Genomic DNA, 25179 nt, shown 5'->3' with positions numbered 1-25179 from the left:
AACATTATTAAATAAGTTAAGTTTATATATAATAATATGTTCGTGAACAAACACATTAGTATGAGGCTTGATTTAAGTATATAAAATATTAGGTTAAATTATAAATTGCACTCTAACTTTGACCAAAATTTAATTCAATCCTCTAACTTCACTTTCATTCAATCAAGTCGTCTAGTTTCATATTTATTCAATTCAGTCATTCAATTTTGTCTCCAAAAAAAAGCTCTACTAGGGTTGACCCTTTAAACAACGACAATTTGTTTTAGGGTATGATGTTGTTTTGGGACAATTAACGACAATCTTTTAACAAAAGTGGATGATAGACCTTCATTAAATAAACTTAAAATTTTAAGGATTTAATTGAATGAAAATAAAGTTAAAGGACTAGATAAAATTTGAATAAAACTTAGAGGTTGCAAATTACAATTTAGCCAAAATATTTACTTTTTAAAAATAGAATATTATCATATATTAATATGTATACATATATAAAAATATATTCATATATTCTTAAGTTTGGATTGTGAAATTTTGTAAATAAGTTCATAAGATATCAATTTACTTTTCATAAGATCCTCAAAAAAAAAAAAAAAAAAAAAAGTTCATAAGATATCAATTTACTTTTTATAATTTATTGATATTATATATGGCCCATTTTGTGACAAAATTAATTTATAATTTTCAACAATAAATATTGACGAATCTAAATTTTATAAGTTTTTAAATGAAATAATTTTACTCAATAAACTCAAATAATATATTTTCAACAATAATTTAATAAATTATTATTGTAATACATTTTTAAACAAACTCAACCTTGTTCAACAAAAAAAAAAAAAAAAAAAAAAACCAAGGGCATACATGAAATCTAATTAATTTGGTGGAGAGCTCGAGCTTAGCTCATGTTCTACATAAAATTAAATAAACAATTTTAAAATATTAATGCTATGCTTAGCTCATCTCATCTCATCTCCATTAAAACCCTACTATTATTATTATCTTCTTTTAAATGTGCAATTACCATTTTTACACTGAAATTATTGAACTCCTTAATTTCCTAATTATCAATGTTGATTCCCTAGAACAAATTTTCATTCTTTGCTATGACAACTCAACTTTAATGAAGAATATAACAACTAACTTTTATTCAACTCCCCCCCCCCCCACCCCTCCAAAAAAAAAAAAAAAAAAAAAACTAACTTTTATTCAACCCAACCCAAGCTTGCATGCGCTTGTCTTAAACATTTTTTTGTTGTAATTCGGGAATAGCATAAGTGCTTTCATACAAGTAATAGACTAGAATATCCAAACAAGGCTATGATAGTTAAGGTAACTTGAAAACCTCCGTGTCTACATCTTTGAACATTACCATGCATGATGCATCTTTCAGCTTCCAAATGCAATCACACAGTGTCTACTTATATTCTAATGTGAACGTCTTTCAACCTTATTATTCCCCTTATAGGTGGACCTTTTCGATCATAAGTCCCCCCATTTGAACAAAAGCTATTAGCGGTCAACCCTTAATTGCATATTATATATATAAACACTAACACACACACATAACTGCTACAGTAATTTATTTATAATTTTGGATTTTTTTTTTTTTAAAGTGTGGTGGGGGGTGGGTGTGTGGGGAAATGATGGGTTAAATCGCATTGCTTAATTGTCATTCTTCTTTGCAGGCTTGAGTTAGAATTTATCCAAGATATTATAAAAGAGATTTCGCTTAAATTGAGTTCTTTGTTCCCCAAAGATACCAACGGCTTAGTAGGAATTGATTCTTGAGTGGAGAAATTGATGTCGCTTTTAGCCATAGGATCAGAAGATGATGTTCGCTTTATTGGGATTTGGGGGATGGGGGGTATTGGTAAGACACCTCTTGCTAGAGTTGTTTATGACAAGGTTTTTAATGAATTTCAAGGTGGTTGTTTTATCGCTAATGTTATGAGTGAATCTGAAAAATGTGGGTTAGTTCCATTACAACAAAAACTTATTCATGAGATTTTGATGGGGAAAAGTGTATATATAAGGGATGATTGTGATGGAGTTCATATGATCAAGAATAGGTTATGTCATAAAAAAATTCTTCTTGTTCTTGATGATGTAGATCAATTTGATCAGCTAGAAAAGTTAGCTGGGGACTCTAAATGGTTTGGTTCAGGAAGTAGAGTCATCATAACAACAAAAGATCGACATTTGTTGGGAAGGCATGAAGTACATGAAATTTATGAGGCTCAAGGATTGAAATATATTGAGGCTCTTCGTCTTTTTAGTTTGAAAGCATTCAAAGAACGTGATCCACCCAAAGGTTATCTAGACTTTTCCACATCTTTTGTAGATTATGCTAAAGGTCTACCTTTAGCTATTAGTGTTTTGGGTTCTTTGTTGTACAATAGAAGTAAGAAGGAATAGGAAGGTGCATTAAATAGGCTCAAAGAATATCCTAACAAAAAAATTATTGAAATACTTGAAATAGGTTTTGATGGACTTGAGGGTATTGAAAAGGAAATATTTCTACCTATCGCATGTTTCTTCAATATGAAGGACAAGGATTATATAGTAAAAATACTTGATTATCTTGGCCTTCACCCTAAAATTGGATTAAATGTTCTCATTGAAAAGTCTCTCTTAAAATGTAATAAAAATACATATTGGATGCATGACTTACTACAACAAATGGGACAAGACATGGTTTGTCGAGATTGTCCTTTAGAACCTGAAAAGTGGAGCAAATTGTGGCTATATAAGGACATTCGTAGCATGTTGATGAAAAATATGGTAAGAGATTGTTTAGAGAATATGCCTTATCTTGAAATTTGAACAACTCTAGTAAACATATATCTTGCAACTAACTCATTTTTTTTCTTTATTATTAGGAAATGGAAGCAATTGAAGGACTTGTCTTTCAATTAGGTGAACAACATAAATCAGAAAAGGCACATTGGAATCTTGAAGCCTTTCCAAAGATGCCTAACCTTAAATTGCTTATAATTCATGATCAACTTCTACATGGTCCCAAACATCTTTCTAACAACTTAAGATTTCTTGATTGGAGTGGGTATCCTTCAAAGTCGTTGTCATCGAATTGTCAACCATTTGAGCTTGTTGAACTTCACGAGTTGCATGGCAAAATTGAATGGCTTTGGAAAGGAACAAAGGTAAGATTGTTATTTAAGTACTTTGATACAACTTTGTTTTTAAGGTTTGTCAAATCTAACTCTTCTATTGTATATTTTGGCTTTTAACAGTATTTGGACAAGTTAAAGCTCATCAAATTGAACAATTCCTTAAACCTCATTGCAACCCCTGACTTTGCCGAAGTTCCCAATCTTGAGAAATTGGTTCTTAATGGTTGTATAAATTTACATGAGGTTCACCCATCTATTATGGTTCATAAAAGACTTACGCTTCTTGATCTAAAAAACTGCAAAAGCCTTAGAAGTCTTCCAAACAAGTTTGAAATGGAGTCTCTTCAGACTCTTATTCTTTTTGGCTGTTCAAAAGTCAAGAGAATTCTAGAATTTATGGGAAATATGAAACGCTTATCAAAGCTTCACTTAGAAGAAACTGCTATTACAAAACTTCCCTCTTTAATTGAACATTTGACTAACCTTGATTCATTACATTTAAGAGATTGCAAGAATCTTGTGTGTCTTCCTAGTATATTCTGTAGCTTCAAGTCACTTAAAGATATTAATTTGGCTGGATGCTCGAAGCTTGACAGTCTACCGGAGAAGCTGTGGAATGTTGAAAGTCTAGAGAAGCTTAGTGCGTGTGGAATTACTTTAAGAGAGCCGCCTTCCTTTGTTGTTATGTTAGAGAATCTTAAAGAATTATCTCTTTAGGGATGTAAAGGGCCACCACATAAACTATGGAATAATCTATTCCCCTTAAATTTAATGCCAAGAAGAAGCCTAAATCCTGTGAGCTTGTTATTGCCTTCCATTTTAGGTATGCATTCTTTAAAGAGCTTGGACCTAAGCTACTGTAATCTCCAAATAATCCCTAATGATATTGGAAACTTATCCTCTATAACCAAATTAAATCTAAGTGAAAATCACTTTAGTTGCCTTCCTAAAAGTATGGTGCAACTATCTAAATTGGAGCATATTGGTTTCGTGTAGTATACGAACAAGACATGGAAGACATCAGAGAAATGCTATCAACTCAATCCAGCAACAACACCTGCATCACTCCTTACAAGGGTTTGGATGTTCATCACAATTCAATAGAAGGAATCAAATTGAAGCGAAGCCATGATGAATATGAGGGGGCTGGAGCTAGTGGTCAAGGTAGCACTAATGATGTCCCACACTCAAAGAGGATTGAAAGATAGAGAATTAATGTATGGGCTCATGCTAATTCTGATTGCAAGGATTCTAATGAAGGTAAGTCATCTTTACAAAGACTCTATAGCTTCCTATTGGGCCTGTCATAACACCCTTTTTTTTTTTTTTTTTTTTTTTTTTTTCATTTCAGAAAAGTAGGCCATGATACAAAGAAATCTTCCTTGTCCAAAACATTGTTGTGAGTTTTTTTTTTTGGTCAAAATGTCATTGCCATTACTAGTTTCCTAAACCTCTTAGTGTTAGCTTACTATGCCATTTTCATTTTACCACCTTTTACAAATTAGAAGGTGGTAAAATGAAAATGGCATAATTTTACTAAATGTTAGAAGGAAATTTAATGCAAATCAACCATATATACATTATTTTGATAATAAGTTAGAAGGAAATTTAATGCAAATCAACCATATATACATCACTTGCTCGTTTTATTTTAAAATTTAAAATTTGTTGTTTTTGTTGTTTACACCAAATTCTTATTAAATTTCTATTAGTTTTGGTGGAAAGTTACCGCAAATCAACTATTGTCTTTGTTTTGTTGAGTATATTAGCCTCAACTGCTCTATATTTATTTGCACTTACCGACAGTTTCTCATTCTTCCCTATCTCACTCACGGTCAACAGCACCTGAAGTAGTTGCAAGCAATGGTAGAACAACCATCCCATGAAAGGTGAGTGTTCCTTATCTTCACTTTTTGGGTCTCATACCTAAATGCATCATTGTTGTCCATTTTCGTATTCTTGGATTTAATTTGATAGAATCATATTTCTTTGTTTGATGTAATGAGATGAAGACTTATATGTTAGAATACAATAGGCTTCATCTAAAATCAAGTAGATCATGCTTTTGTAGAATAATTAGATTTTGCAATACAACTAGCTACTGTGATTTTAATGTATTCCTATATATACCCTTAGTTGGAATTGATATGCTTAACTCATGCTACTGTATTCTTGACATATTGCCTACAAGGTGCATGTGAAGATATTTGACTATAAATTGTTTTTACTGAATTTTGGCTTATTCACTTGAGCTTTCTTTTTTGAGTTCTATTTTTCTATTTGTGTTATTATTATTTAAATACTTAGCTAGGGTGTGAATAAATTTGGAAAAAGACTTATTTTCTTCTGCTTTTGGTTTTGCTATGAAATAACAAGTTTCTTCGGCATTTATTTTATTTGGACTCCCCTCCATGATTTTTCATATTCTTATCCCTTCTTGTTTTGATGGATTTCAATTATTATGTACTTGGCTTAATTTGAATTAGTTTTGAATCTTGGACTAATGGGGTTAGATAATTGCATAGACATTGGTTGTGTTGCTTAAGAAATAAAGAAGGTCCCGCTTCTAACTTTGGTTTTGCTATAGTTTGAATCTGAATGAATAACTTCCCTACTGCATTTTATGTCTATTTACTGTAAGAAATCTTTAAATCGATAAATACATAAATAAATAACTTAGAAGCTCTAATTCTGTCATGGGAAGTTAATGCATTTCAAAGGCATGCTAGAGGCTCTCACATTATTTGCTTTGTATGTTATAATGGCTTCTAAATGCCACAAAATCTGATGCAATTAGATGGTACTTGCATCTTTTATCGGGTAGCTTTTCGTATCACTAGATGCACTTTCTTTGTTATACGTCCCTAGATTGCTTGTTAACATCCAGAGTAAGCTCAGTCTATTTGAGATTGAAAGTGAAGATAGGCTAATTTGGATTACTGAGTGAATAGCAAAACATTCTTGTGCAGGTGAATAGAACTATATAAGTAAGAATTGCCCCAAGTTTAAATGGTGAAGATCAGCATCTGGTTTCTTAAAGTAATTCCAAAACAAGTGTTTATAGGCCGGCAAAGGGTTCACAACAGATTATCTACAAAAGATCGAATGTTTTAGTGATATGCTAATCTTGATGCTCAGAGTGTTGTTTGTAAAAGAAGAATTAAAAGTATGGACCACTTATTTTGTGATTGTTCTTTCTTGATGAGGATATGGTGAACCATAATGAGCTGCTGCCTAAAACCCAACGTTCTATTAGCTGATTATGTTCTATGATGAGAAATCACTTGTGTCTAGACTGGCATACTGTGTATCATATTTGGCTTCAAAGGAATGCTATTGTTCATCAAGGAAGATTATTTTTTGAAGATGCTGTGGTCAAAATGAACAGGTGGGAAGTGAGGACCAGCGTTGAATGTAGCAGTTATTGCAATTCTGTTCAAAACAGGAGAATATGCTATCTTTGGGGGTATTTGATGTTCTGTATTTCAAAATAGTAGCAGTTAATGGTCCTTGTCTCCTTGAACTAGCAGATTTGGAAATTTCATTGTAAAGTTTATGGTGCAGCGTAGGCTGTTTTTGTATTGGTGTTGTATTGTTTGGTTGTATTTTGAATTAATTGCACATTTGTTTTTTTTTTTTTTTTTCTTTAAATGAATTGCTCATTCATCAAAAAAAGAAGACTGCTTTTCTTCATGGATGTAGCTACAGTCTTTGTTATTTCTGAAATGGAACATTTAAGCTAGAAAAATTGGATTTATGCATTCCTGATCTTGGAGGAGGACAAAAATACATGTTTAGGCGTTTGATAGAAACAAGAGTCTCCATTCTCTAACATCCCCAACCACGAGTCCTCCAATTTTTGCAGGTTGTACTTTCATGAACTATGTTGTAATTCCTTATATTCAAATAATATATTTATGGGTTTTAATTTCAAAAAAAAAAAAGAAAAGAAAAGAAAAGGCAAACTCTTAGCATTATTCTTTTTCATATGCCAAAAAAGAAGTTAGGATTTAGATTTTCATGCCTGTGATAAATGAATGAGATATATATGTAATTTCATCAAATACTAAATTAATATTGTACAACAACATTATTTGTTTATGTCGCATTAATGTGCAATCATGTCAAACTAAATAAGAAATCTATAATTTTCATTTCAAATATGGTTGAATACTAATTCAATCATGTCAAGCTAAATAAGAAATCTATAATTTTCATTTCAAATATGGTTGAATTTATTCATGAGTTATTTGATTGACTTATACTTATCTTATATAGTAAACACAATAATTAAATTATTTTAGCCCTTTAGAAATCTATGCTAATAATTACTAACTAACGGATTGGAAATATATATATAATATATATACACACGCGCTTAATTAATTAAGTCTCATTCTTTCAAGTTTGTTCATAAATACAGTACATTATTAGAAGCTCATTTGCTAAATAAACGAGTATAAACAAAATATTTTCAGAGTCAAGCTTGAACCATTCATAAACTGTTGGGTTCATTTATGCCTGGGAGTTGTCAGATTTTCGAAATTAGCTAGGTTGAACTATTTCTGTTTACATTATCGTTTTGGGCTTCCATAATTGGTGCAAAGTTAGGAACGAGCTTAGTAACATTATCTGAAAGTACTGGGAAGAGTCCAGTTGATGGGAATTAGCATATCTTTTGGACCTCTCGTTTTCCCTATATTTCTTCTAAGAACAGTTTAGTAAGACAAACTGCGGTGCTGAAATTTTTTGTGAATGGACTATTGAGGGGCCTGTTTGCTTGTATGGGACTGAATGTGCCCACACAAAATAATTAAAAAGAGACAAAGATGCTTTTACATACTTGTTGGACATTGAGCCATGTATTCTCATGTGGGTCAAGCCATTCGGGCTTGAACTTTGGGCCGTTGTTCTTCATGAAGCACCACCATTTGGATCAAGTGAAGCCCTGGGTACATATATTTCAATATTTCATAGCCCTTTTGTGTGACATGTTGGGCTTTACACAGTTGGCACAAAGAAATAAGCTTGGTAACGCTTTCTTAAAGTGATGCTGGAAGTGTTGTTAGATGGGCTTACCTTTAGGGCCTATTGCTGTGTTCTCAAGAGGTTATTATTAGGAGCAGCTTATATTTTGATGAAATGGGCCTTTGCGGGCCTGTTTTCTTTTGATGGTGTATGTGAATGGTTTAGTTTTATTTTTTGTTTGATTATTTGGTTTTTTTTTTTCTTTCTTAATTATATTTTTTAGGCTTCAAAAAAATGAAAACAAAACAAACACTCTTAAGACGGTCTTCCAATAAGGTACGAGAGAACTTCACTAAAAATGCCCTTGGAAGGAGTAAGTATGCAAGGAAAGGAAGACAAAATGAATTTTCAAAGATAATTGATGCAATGCAATTTCTCAGTAGTCACAACTCACAAGAGAAGCAAATATCCTGAAGAATGCATAAAACTAGCATAAAAAATTGGATTTATGCATTCAAGACCTTGAAGGAGGATAAGAATACCTATTTAGGTGTTTGATAAAAGCATGAGCGTTGGAGATGGCGGCATATTATTTTAATAAGAAAGTAATATTAGTCTCTAGTTTAGTGGCCTCATGCATGAGTGGGATAGGGTTTTTTTTTTTTTTTTTTTAATTTTATTTTTTTTAAATAAGGGCAATATAATCATGTTGTACCACATAAATGTCTGTGTTGTTTTTGCTTTCATTTTTCTCTTTCTCTTTACTAAAAACTGCATATACAAACTCAATAAATGGTTTCCTTTTATAACAAATAGTTTCCTATCATTTTTAGAGTCTAACAATTTTGGCAGTTGGGATTATGTATTTGTGGTTTACTATCTAGGGTTGGGTCAAAGGCCCTACCTTAATGAGGCTTCACATAATCAAATTATGTTACTTTAATCATAATTTGTTGTTTTAACAAATTAGAAAAAAATTATATATATAGATATAGGGTTGGGTGTAATTTACACTTAATTAGTGTAACTCTAAGTTATGTTACATCACTTAATAACTTTTTATTAAATTTATATATTTTTAACATGCTGTCAAATTTCATATTAATTGAATGTTATTTACTATTCAAACTATGAATTCATTTTTATGCATAATTTTAAACCATTAAAACTTGAAATTTAAACATTTGATTGATGATAGCTATTGATCTTTTATCATCTTGAAATTGTGAAAGCATAAAATATAATAGAAGAAAATGTAATCCAATAATGGATTGATTTAGCAAAATTTGCATTCAATTAAAAAATATTGAGAGACGTAACTTTATCGTATATTTTACAATTCGTATATTGCTTCATGAAGATAGAATCATTGTCATAGCCATATATAATAGTGATAATCTTATTATATACTTGTTATTGCATACTATGCATACACACTCTTTTTAAAATCATGTTTTAAAAACATAAATTTTATTCAGGTAGTAGTGTGTGTACAATAATGAATGTGTGATAACCATTACCTTATATGATATATCCCACTTAACTACCAACCTCGTACTTGGTTTTATGGTATTTAATATTTATCGCTTTCATTTCACCTTCATTTTGGTCACGCGTGCATATTAATTAGTTTTGCGCCGGAACCAACGTGGATCCACATCAGGAAAGTCTTGAAAAAGAGAAGGCCACTTCTCTCTCTCACAGAGGCATTGAACGGCACCACACTTATCTCGGTGTTCCTTTTTCTGGGTTCCGGCGCTCCTCAAATTTTCGCGTAGCTGAAGGTGATGTTTCCTGCTTGCAGCAAATCTAAATAACATGCAATTGTGTTCACACGTTGATAGAGGCACTGAATGAATGCAGACGCGAAATCTCGCTTGTGTAGTCAGTAGTGCAGTAGGTCCAGGTGAAGTGAATACTTGACAGATACGATTAGACGGAAGTGAAAAAGTCTGTATTTGTTTTTTTTTGGATTTATCACTGTTCAAAATTGCCTCAATTCTGATCTTAAAAGTCAAGGAAACCATAAAAATGCGGCCACCGCCGACTTGACTAAAACTAAAAGTGAGTTATATACTAGGATAATTCTTACACCGGGACTCACGCATGGGGCCATCTTTCATGTGAGAGGAAGAGCATTGCTCTTGGAGCACCTAAGTTTTTTCCTATATTATAAGAAAAAAAAAAAAGTGGTTCCATAAGTTTAAAATACAAGACTCTGTTTACCAAAAAAAAAAAAAAATACAAGACTCTCTCAAAATATTTTACATTCCTTTTTAAACCGGCAATTACACTATAGGAGCGACACTCTGCAATTCTGCAAAATCTGTAAGTTCTCACTTGTCACTCCCATCCTTCTCTTTTATTTCTTTTCTTTAGTTTCACTCTAGTAAATTTCTTAATCATTTTTTTATTCCCTTATTTATTTATTTATACTTAAAAATCTAATTGAATGAATTTTAATGAGTAACCATATTTTTAGTATTTTACATTGTGATTAAGGTTAATTTACTTGTTAACTTAGATTGGCTTTCATGGATACAAAAATACCATCTTCTTCCACTTCTTATGGCCATCAGTGGAAGTATCATGTCTTTCTAAGTTTCAGAGGTAAGGATACTCGTAAAAGTTTTACAGATCATCTATATAATGCATTGAAACAAAAGGGTATCTCCACCTTCAAGGACGATGAAAATCTCGAGAAAGGAAAACCTATTTCCACTGAGCTTTTAAGAGCAATTGAAGAATCGATGTTTGCTATTGTCATTCTTTCAAAAAAGTACGCATCCTCAACTTGGTGTTTAGATGAACTTGTAAAGATCATGAAATGCAGAAAAAAGATGGGACTAATAGTGTTGCCCATTTTTTACGATGTGGAACCATTTGATGTACGAAAACAAACAAGAACTTTTGCACAAGCATTTGTTAAACATGAGAAATGTTTCAAAGAGAATATAAAGAAAGTTCAGACGTGGAGAGTTGCTTTGAGAGAAGTGGCCAATCTTTCTGGATGGTCTTTAAATGATAGGTATTTTATGCTATTGACATGATTACTATTTTTATTTTGTTTTAATGAGAATCAACATGATTTCTATTGAATATATTAAATTACCATCTTCGCTAACATACCACGTTCTTTTAATATTTCATGAACATACCAAATTTATATTTTTGATCAGTAACATACCTCATTTATATTGTAACTACTTGTGAGGATTTGATTCTAAAGCATTTGACATGACAACAACAATCTTTATATTTGTTTGTGTAATAGTCGCTCCTCCCTTTGACATGTATACTTAATATATCATATAAATTATTATAATACAACACTAAGTGGGTAGTTCTTTTAGATGTAAGATTATCTTGACATGTAGAACCTAAGTCTTTAATTATAGCTCATTACTATCTTCTTATAATGTGACATTACCATTTTTACGTAGGAAATTTTATCTCCTTACTACTTTTCAGCATGGAATTCATTTGAATTTAAAATGATTTAAAACAAATTTTCACATAGACGTAAAGTAAACAAACAAATTTTAATTCTCTACTAGTATATAACTACCTTAATGAAGCTTTACACTAGCTTCACCTTAATGATACTTAACATAACTCAAAAATCTTCACGTCTACATTTTTGGATAACACTAATTAAAATCCACTATCAACCATAAGGAGTATATATAATCACATGATTTACTATTACAAATGACACTCACAAATTCTAAACAGTGCTCTATTGTATTCAAACAAGAAACTTCTTTTAAAATTTTTTAATCCCACAAGCTACCATGCATCTTCAGCTTCTAGACACAATTACACCATATGTATGTGTATTTCAAAGGGTACATCCTTCAATTTTATTATTTCCCATTTGAGAGGCCCCTCCAAAAACATGTTTTCACCCCCTTGTATTAAACCAAGATTTTCAGACCCGGACCATTTATTGAACCATAAAAAAGAGAGGTTTAAAGTTTTTGAGGTCGAACCAAAATTGAACCGTGATGACGTTATAATTAATTTAATAAATAAATAAATATTTTAAATTAGAAATAATAGAAAATTTGACTAAAATAAGAAAATATTTAGGTACCAAAACTGTAATTTTATAAAAATAATTTTTTTTGATAAGATAAAAAAATAAATTATATATATATATATATATATATTTATGAAACCTACGTCTAAATTAAACCCATGCCTTAGGCACAAATTAAATCAAGCCTATTTGAACTGTCAACTTTTCAATGAAATTTAAAGTGAAAAACAAAAGAGATAAAGGACTTAAAAAGAAGAAGCTAGAAGTCTACTCATTAAATGATAGCCACTCATTAAATAATAGCCTTAATATAAAACAGAGCCCAAGAATAAAGTAGTTGGTCAGTGAGTAGATGACAGCCAAGTATTATTACTTCACCATCTCCATCGTTCTCAGTCCAGATGTAGAAACCATTTTTTTTGCTGAAAGTCCAAACACAGAAACTGAAACGGCAAAATGGCAAAAAAACGCAGAAAAATTAGAATGAAAGCGTGAGTGAGACAGAAAAGAAGAAGAGAGGCAATGCGATCTAAAGGTCTAACAGCATCACATGGCGGTTTGAAGCATCAACAATGGTGGTAAGTTCCAATTAAAAAAAAATTCAGATCTGAACCGCAAGAACCGTTAACGGTTTTCAAAGCGGGGAGGTTTGCGGTTTACTGCTTTTCTTGTATAGGCCGGTTCTTGAGAGCTAAAAACCCGCATTGATGAACGGTTTTCGGTTATTCCGGTCGGACCGTACGGTCCGGTCCGGATTTCACAACAAATAAACCTCCCCCACCAATAACCTCTCACTTCTATAAGTACTGGATTTTATAAAAATTACTTCTCTATCTCAGCCAAGCCTAAAAAGTTGTTCTAAATGTTTATATATTTTAGGATTTAACTCACATTAAATATAAATATATATATATATATATAACACTTTTATATCTCTATCATGATTTTTGTTTAAAGGTTACACTTCTCTCTTCATAATGTGACACACCCATTTCATTAAACGAAGAAAAAAAAATTGGTACGTGACATGAATGAACTATCAACTATAATAAAAAATTTATCTTATTCTTTTAGCACCTTGTTTAGGAGTTTCATAAATATATCCGCAATAATTGAAAATGAAATAGGGGCTTAAATAAAAATAAATCAAAGCACATATAGAATTTCTTGAAAATTTATAGGTATACTCGTAAGTAATTAAATTACTTGTTTAAATTTCTAATATTTGGATCTCTTTTTAAGTTATTCAATTAATGAATATATATATTGATTTTTGTTAATATTTTAAATAATACCGTGCTTTAAAAATAAATTACAATTTATACTTAAGTTATATTTTATGTGAAAATTAAATCCTTATATATATGATTTTTTTTTTTTTTTGAGAATCAAGATAGTAATTTTTTAAAATTATTTTAATACTTATATTCATTATCATATTTGAATTAATATTATGTCAAACTAGGACTTCATTCTTACCCCTGAGCTAAACTCCTAGCCTCACATCTACTTAATAGCATTGTTTATAGGGTCTGGTTAACAGGAGCCTTAAGGGTATTTGTTAACGGACAATTTTAGAAAACTTTTAATGCCACTTTTATGAGAAATATAAAAAGCCGTCAAAAAATTAATTACTTTTTTCTTTTTCCATAAACGTTTTTTATAAATATTTCGTAAAACCAATGCCCTTACGACATCTGTTAACATTTTCCTTATATATATATATATATATGTGTGTGTGTGTGTGTTTTTACTACTTCATGTATGAGTTATTGCATTTATTTAGTTCTCTATCTCTTAGAGGATGAATTACAACAAAATTTAACACTAATTATTTGCACTGTTTCAAGAGGTGGAGGGTAATATGGGTGATTGAATTTCATTGTTTGATTATCTCACTTCTTTGCAGGCATGAGTCAGAATTTATCGAAGATATTGTGCAGGCGATATTGCACAAATTAAGTTATGCATTCCCAAGAGATACCAAAGGTTTAGTAGGAATAGATGCTCAAGTGGAGGAATTGATGTTGCTTTTGGCTATAGGATCGAATGATGCTCGCATCATAGGGGTTTGGGGGATGGGGGGAATTGGTAAGACAACCCTTGCTAGATTTGTCTATTGGATGATTTTTAATGATTTTCAAGGTGGTAGTTTTATCAATAATATTAGAGAAGAATCTAAAGAACATGGTTTGCTTCCATCACAACGAAAACTTATTTGTGAAATTTTGAGGGAAAGAAGCATGAATATACGGGACGTTGATGACAGAGTTCTTATGATCAAGAATAGGTTATGTCATAAAAGGATTATTCTTGTCCTTGACGATGTAAATCAATTCGACTAGTTGAAAAAGTTAGCTAGAGAGCCAAATTGGTTTGGTGCAGGTAGTAGGGTTATAATAACAACAAGAGATAAGCACTTGTTGATAAGACATAAAGTATGTGGAATATACGAAGTTAAAGGATTGAAAGATGATAAAGCTCTTCATCTTTTTAGTTTGAATTCTTTTAACAAAGATCATCCTATTTAAGATTCTTTAAAGTTGTCTAAACAGTATGTGAATTATGCACACACTACAAGAAATCTAAACTACTGTGGTGGATTTTTTGTGGCAGGTGCAAAAAATGCCGCTATATGTTGCATATTGCAGCATTTTTGTTGGACCATCACTGTAAATGGTGTCTATTGCGGCGTTTTATTGGACCACTACAATAGCTCTAGTATTTTGTAGTGTCCTATAGTGGCGGGACATAGAATCGCTGCAATATATATGTTTTAGTGGCGGGTAACTTAGATATAGCGGAGCTCCAAAAACCCGCAGCAATAAATATATCATTTTACGCATATACTATAGCAGCGGTAGAGAAAACTGTTGCAATATGCGAATTGTAGCGGCATTGATATGACCACCACAATAGGTACCTATTTTGCGGCACGTCTTCTTAGTTATAGCGGTGGTAAAGACCGCCACAATAGACCTTCTAAATCCCCGCCTCCCCCTAAATCTTCCCTCTGTTTTTTTTGGCTTTTCATTTTTAGCGCCTTTTCATTTTTGCCAAAAACACTATCTCTCTCATTTCACTCCCAAAAACCAAAAACACTATTCATTTACTCTATCTCTCTCTAACCCTTCAGAGACCCAAAATCCCAACCAAACACTCAAATACCCATCTCTCTCTCTCTCTCTCTCTCGCAACCCCAAAATCCCTTCAGTCCCACCACCGCCGCCATCTTCACAACAACCCCACCACCACCACCAAACCATCGACTCAATGGTCGCCAACTAGCAACCCCAATCCATCTCTTTTCACTCCCAAAAACCAAACATTCTCTCTGTAAGTTGTCTTGAACATTCTCTATGATGTTTTGATTTTTTTTTTTAAAGGGATTTTTTACTTTTGTTTTTTATTTTATTTTATTTGATGATGAGAAACAAAGTTCAATGTGCGTTGGTTTGTGCTTTATCAGTTTATGGGTAGGACACAGATTTCCTCCAAACATGTTTGCAGCAGCTGCTGCAAACAGGGACAGGTGTCAAGCACATAAAGAAACACATAAGCAAGGGTCATGTGCAACGCATATGACCTATTTTAAGTTGAGTGCTATTAACCCTAACGATAACAGCGTTAGCCAAAAGGAGGTCTTCTCCTTAAACACGCCTCTCATTGCTCTCTCTCATCTCCTCCACAGAGCTTTCTCTCTCTCAACCTCCGGCCACCTCTGTTTTTCTTCAGCAACCTCAAACCGTTGAGGGCATCTACCCTCTCAATCTAACCCAAACGGCACACAACCAAGCCAAACCCCTTTCATCCTCCTCCATTTCGTCAATAACAAATTGATTAATCATTACTCCACACTCACGCACTAATCTATCTAACAAATTCACAATCAAAATCAAAATCAAAATAAAATATGCAAAAAATTAATATATTAGAAAAAAAAAAAAAAACTTTCCTAAACTCATCAGGAACCAAATGCGAAATCCTCATCTTCTTCCTGCAACCTTTGTAAAGATCCTCCAGACTACAAACCAATTTGCTCTCGATCGCCTCAGCTTTCTTATTTTTATTAACAACATTATTATTACTATTATTATTCTTATGATTGCGATTATAACTGTGATTATTGTTATTCAAATTAAACAGACTTCTACCAGTAGCGGTGTCACTGTACCGACCATCGATTTCCTTGTTCCTGACCAATCATTTCAACCCCTGTTGTGGTTCTGTTGCTTTGTCATAGGCATAGATAGTCTTCCGCTATATCTAATGTTATTATGTCCGCATGATGTTATGTTTTGTTTAAACAACTTATAGATGCTCTAATGAATTCCAGTAGGTGGATAAGTTACCCATATTTTGTAAGGAGTGTGTTATAATATTAGAAGTTTCCAACTATGAAATGGCAAGAAATTTAAGTTGTTAACATGTTAATTTAGTTAAATTTAATGATAACTCCATAGTAAGTTAATGCAACAGCATTATGTAAAACAAAGGATAAAGAGAAGAGAAAAGAAAATTTTAATGTTACTTTCAATTGTTTCGTGTTAATACCATGCACAAGTTTTGCAATATCAACTTGATATCAACTTGTTTTTTACTTGTCATTGTGCCTATATACTATTTTTTATAATTTTAAACTTCGACAGTTGAAATGGCAAGGCAAAAAGCAAATTTGCGCACGCATTCCAAGAGCGTAACCGTGGAAGGAGCTTCTACACAACATGTGAATCAAGAAACGAACCAAAAAATGCGTGAAGCTTCTACGCAAGGTATGAGCTTACAACTTGATATCAAATTTGCTATTAGTTTGCTTAAATATTCTATTAAATGAAGGAGTAGACTCTATGTCTTAGCCCTTATGCTATATGTCTAATGATGGTTGTTGTCATGTCTGATGTCTCAAACCCTACTTTATAAATATAATCCCTAAAGTCCCTTTAAATTCTAAAAGACCCCTTGTACATTAAATTTTATGATATTAATCCTTAGGCAAAAACATATATTCAATTTCATATATATTTACTTACTTTAACGATATTGGCTCCTTTAAATTTCAGATGTGCGGCCACCTGTATATGCCACTCGTGGGCCAAGCAAGTACTTGGATGTTTGGGATCTTCCTGATGACAAAGTAATTGAATTGCCTCTAAATAGTATGTATCAGCCGGTTGATGAAGGGGCGAGGGCTTTCACTGGTTTCTTGAAGACGATTGCACGGAAACCCCACATGTGCCCAATTAGATATCTGACTTGGAAGGACATACCAGAAGAACTTAAAGAAGAGTGTTGGCATCTTGTAGAGGTAAACTAGGAACTTATAATACTTGCAATTATGACATTTTGTACTAGGTTATACATAAGCATTTGAGCATGAAAAAATTTGTAATTTGCTAACTCAACTATTTGATTGTAGCGAAAATACGTCGTCCCTACGAATCCTACTGCATATGCAGCTTTGAAGACATTTACCTTACAAAAAATTAGGAAGGCTTGGAGGGTTCACAAGTGTAGGCTGAAAACATCTCATTACATACCACATCTAAGAAACAAAGCACGGGTGAAGAACAACCGACCCAAGGGATGCATACCAGAAGATTGGGATGTTCTTGTTGACCATTGGTATACTGATGATGTAGTGGTATGTTTGTTTTCTCTCTCTCTTTTCATTTTTTATATTATGGTTATGTTTATTTTTTCAAGCACAAGATAATTTTCAAATTTATTACATTGTTATTTTTAAAATTACATTCTCTGTTTGGATATTGATGAGTTTCCTAAATGAATGGTTTCTTTTTAATTTTGTTAATTTTAATTTTAAACATTTAAAAAAATGTTTGACATGCTTACTCTTTGCTTATTATATCAATATGATTACATGAGGTCACCCTAATTTTGTGAAAAGATTCATACTGGATTATACTATATATTCTTCTAGATCTGCCTCGTGTGTAAAAAAAAAAAATAAAAAATAAAAAAAATTGTTTTTTTCACTATTTTGAAAGTCTTCCACATTGGCACCACATTTGTATAAGGTTATCAAGTTTTAGAGAATTAGTTCTTATTAAGAGACCCCATTTGCTATTGCCACAGGTATCTTCACTCTTGCCTTGAATAGAAGCAAGTATTTTTTTGTTTTTGTTTTTGTTTTTGTTTTTTTGTTTTTTGTTTTTTGTTTTGTTTCCCCCCCCCCCCCCCCCAGTTTTAGTCAATATTGAATTAATATGAGGGGAAACTTTCTTCTGTTGGAATGACATGGTACGAGCTCAAAAGATCTCACTTCTGTTGATACTAGTCATAAGATTGTAGCAAGAATTTCTTTGTTTATGCACTGACTGAAACAAAAAAAATAGTACTTTAGATACATAGCAGTTGGACATATCAAGCTTAGGGGAATGATACATACATTACTAGTTCCTTGATTCCTTCTCAATATTGAAATACCAAAGCAACATTATTTCTGCATTACTACTTTCTGAATTTCTTTGTTTATGCATTTTTATGGCAGTTGGTGTTGATTGTTTCTTTGTTTATGCAAATTGAATGTATTTGATTTCATGGATTTGTAATAGTTAGGTTGCTTTGTTTTCCATGGCTATTGTAGTGATGGAAAGTTTAAACTTGCAATTGGACAAGAGAAACTGTGGTACTTTGGGTAGATAATTCATCTAATAAGTTAGACTAGACTATGTATATGGTTTTGTAGGGTTTTTATTTGTCTTTTGTTTTGTTTCATTGAACAACAGTTAAAGATTAAATTGCAAAGCAAATCCGTAGTTTATTCATTGTTATCTTACTGCTAGGTTGGGTAATTAGTGACCTTTGTCTTTTCGTCGATGACAAGCTAAATAATTTGTTTCTTTAGGTTGGTCTATAATCTGTCTCAAGCATCATTGTCCTCTAATGTTTGTTTGTCTTGTAAATGAAGTTATTCCATGTGTAAAATTTTGATATATTTTGTAATTCCATCATTTTGTAGATAGAGTCAGAGAAGAATAGGGACCGTCGTTCTAAACAGGAGGACTTACATACTGTTGGTTCATGTAGCTTTGCCGTGCACGCTGCAAAGAAGGTAATAAGTATTATGACTAATTTTTAAATGATTTGACTTATCTTAAGCTTATGTGGAACCAATATTCATCACTACATAAATATGTTGTTCATATTGCAGGCAAAAGCGAATGGACGTCCTGTAGAGTGTGCAGCATTATATTCAATACTGCACACTCGTAAAGATGGATCTACAGTTAATCCTGTAGTACAAGCAAAAATGGTGAGTAATCCATTTCATATTCAGGGTATAGTGGTTTCATTAAAAAATGGTGAATTGCTTTTGTTTAAGAGAGTAAAAATTTAAATAATCATATGGCACATGCGAAACCAGCCTTAGCCTCCTTGTGCAACTTGGCCAAGCTAGGCCCCCATGCATCCCATATTGCATTATTAAGCACAATCATTAGATACTGAGATGTGAAGGTTCTATATTATTGAACCAACACATTCTTAAGAGGGGTTGATGCCCTACCCCAATTTAATTGTATTTCTTCATTAGGAAAGCTGCCTTTCTAGAACTAAGATGTCATAGCACAGTGATAGATAGGAATAGGATCAACAGTGGGTGTTAAAGCTTAGGAATTTTAACCCATGAGCACACAAATCACAAAAACATATAGTTTCTCCCCTAATCTTTTTGAAGAAATTATTAAGGTCCAGAGTGTCTTGAGAGTACCTAAATAACTATATCATATTTATGATTTAGATAACCATATTATATATTGTTTAAAATGGAATAGTAAGTAGATGCTTTATTTTGTTACCCTATATACCTAACAAAGGATGAAGCCTAGTGGTTAGCGGTCAAGCACTCCTGGCAGGTGGTAGCATTTTTTTTCAATCTTTTTAAGCATAAAGATGTGTCATTAATAAGAATGTGATCAAATCCTTTCCGCATTAGTAAGACTTTTGTGAATCCCACAGATTCCACTCTTCACCAATTTAAAAGGGTCGCATCAATTCAACCTTTTGTGAAAGGAATTGTGTATCCTAGTTTTGGATAAATATTTGGCATAAGTGTATCAAACATATGCATTACTAGAGAAGTGATAAGAGCAGAAACTTGAAAAGGATTCCATTCCCGGGTTAACTTCCCGAAGACTTCGCTCATGTTGAAAAGCTTTTTCAAGTCAAAACTTAAGCTTCATGCTTCATGCCTCACATTTGTAGAACACAAAATTACTTGAATATAATAATTTGGAAAAAAAAAAAAATTCCACTTGTGTCTATGCTTATTGTCAAATATATTGTGTATGCTTCTCAATATAATTTTTGTTGTCTTGAATCAAATGATGTTGCTAATTTCTAATTGTTTTGTTTTGTTCAATCCCAAATATCAGGATAAAAGGAAGGAGTTGTTGGCTGAACCTTCGAATCAATTGCAATCATCTGACATAAGTGGTAGTATTACATGGGCACCAGATGATGTGTTTGCCAAAGTGATGGGTAAGGAGTGCAAAGGTTGTATTTGTAGGGTAGGATTTGGTCCAAGCCCAAGTGGGCGAAGTAGCAAGAGTGCTCTTACGGACCTTCAAATACGATCAAGTCAAGAAAGGGATAACGAAGTTGCACAACTGAAGGCTTCCTTGGCTAATATGCAGGAGAAATTGTCCTCTTTTGAGGAAATGAAGGAAAGACTTAGCCAATTCGAAGAGATGGAGAAAAGAATGGCTCACATGCTTCAACAAATGCAACAAATAACTTCACAATGCAGTCAGGTTGGCAATAATGTTTGTTTAATTCCTTTGATCATGCTATTTCCTTGATGGGTTTGTCTTATAATTTGCTGTGATGGTTGGCATTAATGTTTGTTTGCTGAGCTCCTTGCTGATAATTTGCTATGATGGATATGATAGAATGGTAGAGAAAATATGTGTGCACAATTCTTTAGTTGACTCCATAGTTTTGGTACCAAGGCTTTATTATTACTAGGAAGTGCCAATTGAGTTGAGCTACAGGGCTCTTGGCTGTTGTTTTGGATTTGATAGTACTCAAATTGCAATTAATAATTGGTTGCCAGTAATGGTAGTCAATGAAACTTGTTTAAGTATTAAAGGCAGCTATGAGAGACCGCGCCCCCGGCCCATTTTTATAGGATGTTGGGCCAAACCCACGTGAATGGGTGGAGTCGTGTTATTGTCTCTCAAAAATGGAGATTCGACTAGTTATATTTTTCCCTTTAGATTAAGGGTTTTACAATGGAGTCACCGCTTATTTAATTATTGGAAAAATAAGAAAATCATGAATGAAAAATTCCTCATTTTATTAATTTGAAATTGAATTTACATTGATCATAGGAAAATTACATGACTTTGGTCCTAGATACAATCTAAGATAAAGTACATGGCTTTGTTTCCTAATTACAATCTAAAAATAAAAAATTACATGGATAAATATTTGATTTACTAACCCTTGATCTAAGCTCGGAGGCTATGTTACAAGATGGGAAGGTGTTAGGCACCCACCTTGTCCGGTGAATCCGGTCTTCTAGACTATGGTGACCAACATTCATATCACATCATCCAATATGTTAATCAATTTGTATGTTAAATTTAATGTGTGTGCATGTGATAAACCCCAATTCAATTTATTAAGCATGACGTTTGGATTAAAAAATGAACTTTAGTGAATGTGTGTGGATAGTGATAACTTAGATTCAAGAATTTGAAAGAATTACTAAACAAACATGTTTTTCATATTTTTGATGTGGATTTAAGATTAAATCTAGTGATATGCATGAACATGTGATGAAGAACATATAAGAACATGTGAAGAACAATTAAGAACATTCAAACATATTCAAGAGAATTATCGTGCTTTAATCTTAAATTCTCATCACAACAATATAAGCAAACAGTTAGGGAAGGAGATTATACCTTCATGCAAGATCCATGCAACGGAGGAGGAGATTTTTTATGGAGGTTCTAAGGGTGGAGGAAAAGAAGAACTAGGAGAGGGAGAGTGAGTCTCACTCAATATCTTGAGTCTCAGGAAGACTAAGATATGACAAGACTACTCAACTTCACTAGAACTCAAGAGAAGAGAAGAGAGGGGGATTTTTTTGTGTCTTTTGGAATGAAGGAGAGGGGGGTTTATATAGTAGTGGTGGAGGAAATATGAATGGAATGCCATTTAATGAGAGTTGACAAGGAATCATGAATCTAGACCTCATTTTAGCTTTTGGAAAAATCTGGTGTATTAAATGGAAAGATTGGTGGGAGTGAGGAGCAAGCCAAAATTCGGTTTTCCCATAGTTGCTGTCACAGCCTATAGAGCCAATTTTGAAAAATCATATCTGCCTAAATTCTGATCGGAATTGTCTCATTCTTGTGCTCAAATTAAAGCCCCGGATGTCTAGTTTCTGGGAAAAATAATCTCATTCACAGATTCAAAATATTCTGAGAGATATCAATGAAATGGTAAGCAGAGGTCATTTGCTAGAAAATGGTTTCAGCACAATTAACATTAATAGGTCCCCAAATTAGCTTCCAATTAACATTAAATGACTCCAATCACTCCCATTTCAGACTTAATTGGCTCTAAATTTACTCTAATTAAAAGATAATTGCACAAATTACTCATTGAATAATTAATGTTTAACTATCTAGTTAATTAGGTGTATGTAACTCTACCATAAAATGTAATCCTAACCAATCAAATTATGACACATCATCGATCTCAAATTGATTATATTTATAACCAATTGAAATCAATTGTTCATAATCACATATAGTCAGACTCAATTTGTAATAGTGCATCTCAGCCATTAAAACTTGATTTGATGATAACTTTCAATCTAATGGTCCGATTAGGGCTCATGACCAGTCGATTTGATCGTTACAACTTCAAGATCATTTTGGTGAAATGAGATTAAAAATCTAATGACCAGAATCAAGATGCATATTTCCAATGTGAAATTACCCTTTTACCCTTAATGTGAGTTTAAATACGGGTTGCAAAATAGGGTATCAACAGCAGCAAGGTTATTTATTTAGTTATTCACCTTGCAATTTAGCCAATAGGAAGTGCTAGTTGAGCTACAACGCTTTTGGCTGTTGTTTTGATTTCTGATAATACTCAAATTGCTAATTGGTTGTTAGTAGTGGCAGTCAATGAAACTCATTTATTCAGTTATTTGCTCTTGCAATTTAGCCATAATTAGTGGAATTTGAATGGCTAGGTTAAAAGCCTAAAGTCTTAGCAACTAATTGATAACTTGTATGTGTTATTAACTATTTGTGGTAGCCCTTCTTGGTTGGGGTGAGTATGTTTGTTTAGAAATGTTTTTGCCATTGGAATCGAATGTATATCACATTTTGTTCTTCTTATCTTATTGTGCATCATGTAATCAGCCACTGCCATTGACTTAACTTGCCATATTTTCACATTTTGATTCTGTGATCTCTTAAGTATTGTTTATTTCACTCCTTAAGCAACATGCCTTAGAGTTTGCTTGTAGATTTTAGTATTACAAATTTCCAAATAAATTTAGAATTCCAAGCCACTCTCTTGAGATATGGTCATATAGAGCTTAGAATAAGTTACTTGTTCATTAGGATGGCATCTACGCTGTTGGAAATACTGTATGTTTTCTACTTATAGGAAAAAAGGTACTATGTGTGTTTTCTTCTGATATTCACTCTTTAACAATCTTCTAGAAAAATTTAGCCTTCGTCACTCTAAAGTGGGAGGTTCTCTTTTGGTTTTCTCCAAGTATTTCCCGCTCTTAAAGAAGGAAAAGCAAAAAATTTGACTTCAAATTATACCCTATGGAATATCCATTCCCATGCAACAGTTCAATATAAAAGACAAACCTCATTTCATCTATCACTACCGAAAAATTAGAAAGGTTTTTGTGGACTATGGTTATAACACTTCCTAGGAGAAACATGTTGATTAAAGTTGGAAGAATGTTGACTACTTTCTAATAAGAACTATCAAGAATTTTGAGTGTAAGATTATAAAGCAAAGAAGTGGTGGTTTTTTGCAAAGAGAGATGAGCTAAATCAGAGTCTGTTTAGGTTGGTGCCCTTTGATTCTCTGAATACTAGGCTTAGTAGAGGAATTCCATGAATTCTTGGCAATTTCTACTCTTAAGGGAATGATGGAACCTATGGTTTAATAGACTTTTCTTGACTATTAATTAGGCTAAATTTATTATAGATGTTTTTAATGAAGAAAGAAAGCAATGGCTTAGTAGCAGTTCATATGACACTGAGATAGCCCATAAGTGTTTAAAGTTGAATACGTGTGCATTTGTGTCTTTTGTTACTCTAAAGTAAGTGCTTGGTCTACTAATTTGGTTAGTTTGTAATTCTAAATTTGTACACCAAAAGGGTTTTGAATATTATTTCACAAAACATAGATTCAAGGTATTCTATATTTTTTGTTTTTGTTTTTTTCGGTATCATAGTTGTATTGTTTGTTTGATCTTTAGTTGCTGACAAGTTTAATGGTCACAATTTTTTTGTTCTTGTGTTAAGTTCAAAACTTTGCAGTTGCTGAGAATACCCCATGTCTTTGTTTTTCAATAGATACCATGTTGATATTACTTGCATTGTTTTGGTTGATCTTTCATACCTATACATGCTGATATGACAACCAAAGCAATTTTGGATGTTGCAAAGCAATTTTGGATTCCAATATTTGATATCATTGTGTCGTAATTATTGCCTTTTTTTTTTGTATGTAGGATGTTTCTCCGATCTTACAATCCCTAGCTCTCCAAAAATCATCAGCTGCATCCTATCAACCAAGTAGCTTATAAATTTTATGTTGGTGTTTGAGGACATTTTGTGTACAAAGAACCATATTTGAACAAATGCATTTTTTGCAAGTGTTGAAAAATATTTTGAAACACTTTGAAACTTTGATTATAGTATTAGCTTAATTTAAGTGTTGAAGGGCTTTTTGGGTACAAAGGAGCACATCTTTCTTTTGTTAATTTTATGATGATGGTTATAGACAATGTTATGTATTTGATAA

General features: G+C 32.5%; 2 protein-coding genes across 4 annotated transcripts; both read left to right on the top strand.

The window, feature by feature from the left end:
* The first annotated feature begins 1800 nt into the window (after window positions 1-1800).
* Window positions 1801-2415, top strand: LOC126695968 (disease resistance protein Roq1-like). Its single transcript, XM_050392786.1, has one exon. The coding sequence runs from the start codon at window positions 1801-1803 to the stop codon at window positions 2413-2415; it is 615 nt and encodes a 204-aa protein (XP_050248743.1).
* Window positions 2416-12498: 10083 nt separating this feature from the next.
* LOC126728100 (uncharacterized) lies at window positions 12499-25179 on the top strand. 3 transcript variants are annotated; one of them, XR_007656401.1, is made up of 10 exons: window positions 12499-12719; window positions 14051-14232; window positions 16791-16913; window positions 17202-17446; window positions 17558-17782; window positions 19121-19213; window positions 19313-19414; window positions 20535-20640; window positions 20796-20912; window positions 24887-25179. XR_007656401.1 is itself a non-coding variant. In XM_050433971.1 (9 exons), exons 1-9 carry the CDS (start codon window positions 12664-12666, stop codon window positions 24959-24961), a joined length of 1479 nt encoding a protein of 492 aa, XP_050289928.1. In that variant the 5' UTR covers window positions 12499-12663; the 3' UTR covers window positions 24962-25179. The 3 variants fall into 3 exon arrangements, 2 of the variants coding, with proteins under 2 accessions (XP_050289928.1, XP_050289933.1); XM_050433971.1 differs by having other exon boundaries at window positions 20535-20912; XM_050433976.1 differs by lacking the exon at window positions 14051-14232 and having other exon boundaries at window positions 20535-20912.

Source organism: Quercus robur, chromosome 1, assembly GCF_932294415.1.
Source record: "Quercus robur chromosome 1, dhQueRobu3.1, whole genome shotgun sequence".
Classification (NCBI taxonomy): Eukaryota; Viridiplantae; Streptophyta; class Magnoliopsida; order Fagales; family Fagaceae; genus Quercus; species Quercus robur.
The sequence above is the reverse complement of the archived record's forward strand: the minus strand, read 5'-3'. Positions and strand labels throughout refer to the sequence as shown.

What these genes read in the sequence shown, in the direction of transcription:
- LOC126728100 (XM_050433971.1), top strand. Translation starts at nt 12,664, where the DNA reads ATGCGATCTAAAGGTCTAACAGCATCACATGGCGGTTTGAAGCATCAA. An exon ending in GCGTGAAGCTTCTACGCAAG is followed by an intron (nt 16,914 to 17,201) that starts GTATGAGCTTAC and finishes TTTAAATTTCAG; the next exon opens with ATGTGCGGCCACCTGTATAT. An exon ending in TAACTTCACAATGCAGTCAG is followed by an intron (nt 20,913 to 24,886) that starts GTTGGCAATAAT and finishes TTTTGTATGTAG; the next exon opens with GATGTTTCTCCGATCTTACA.
- LOC126695968 (XM_050392786.1), top strand. Translation starts at nt 1,801, where the DNA reads ATGTCGCTTTTAGCCATAGGATCAGAAGATGATGTTCGCTTTATTGGG.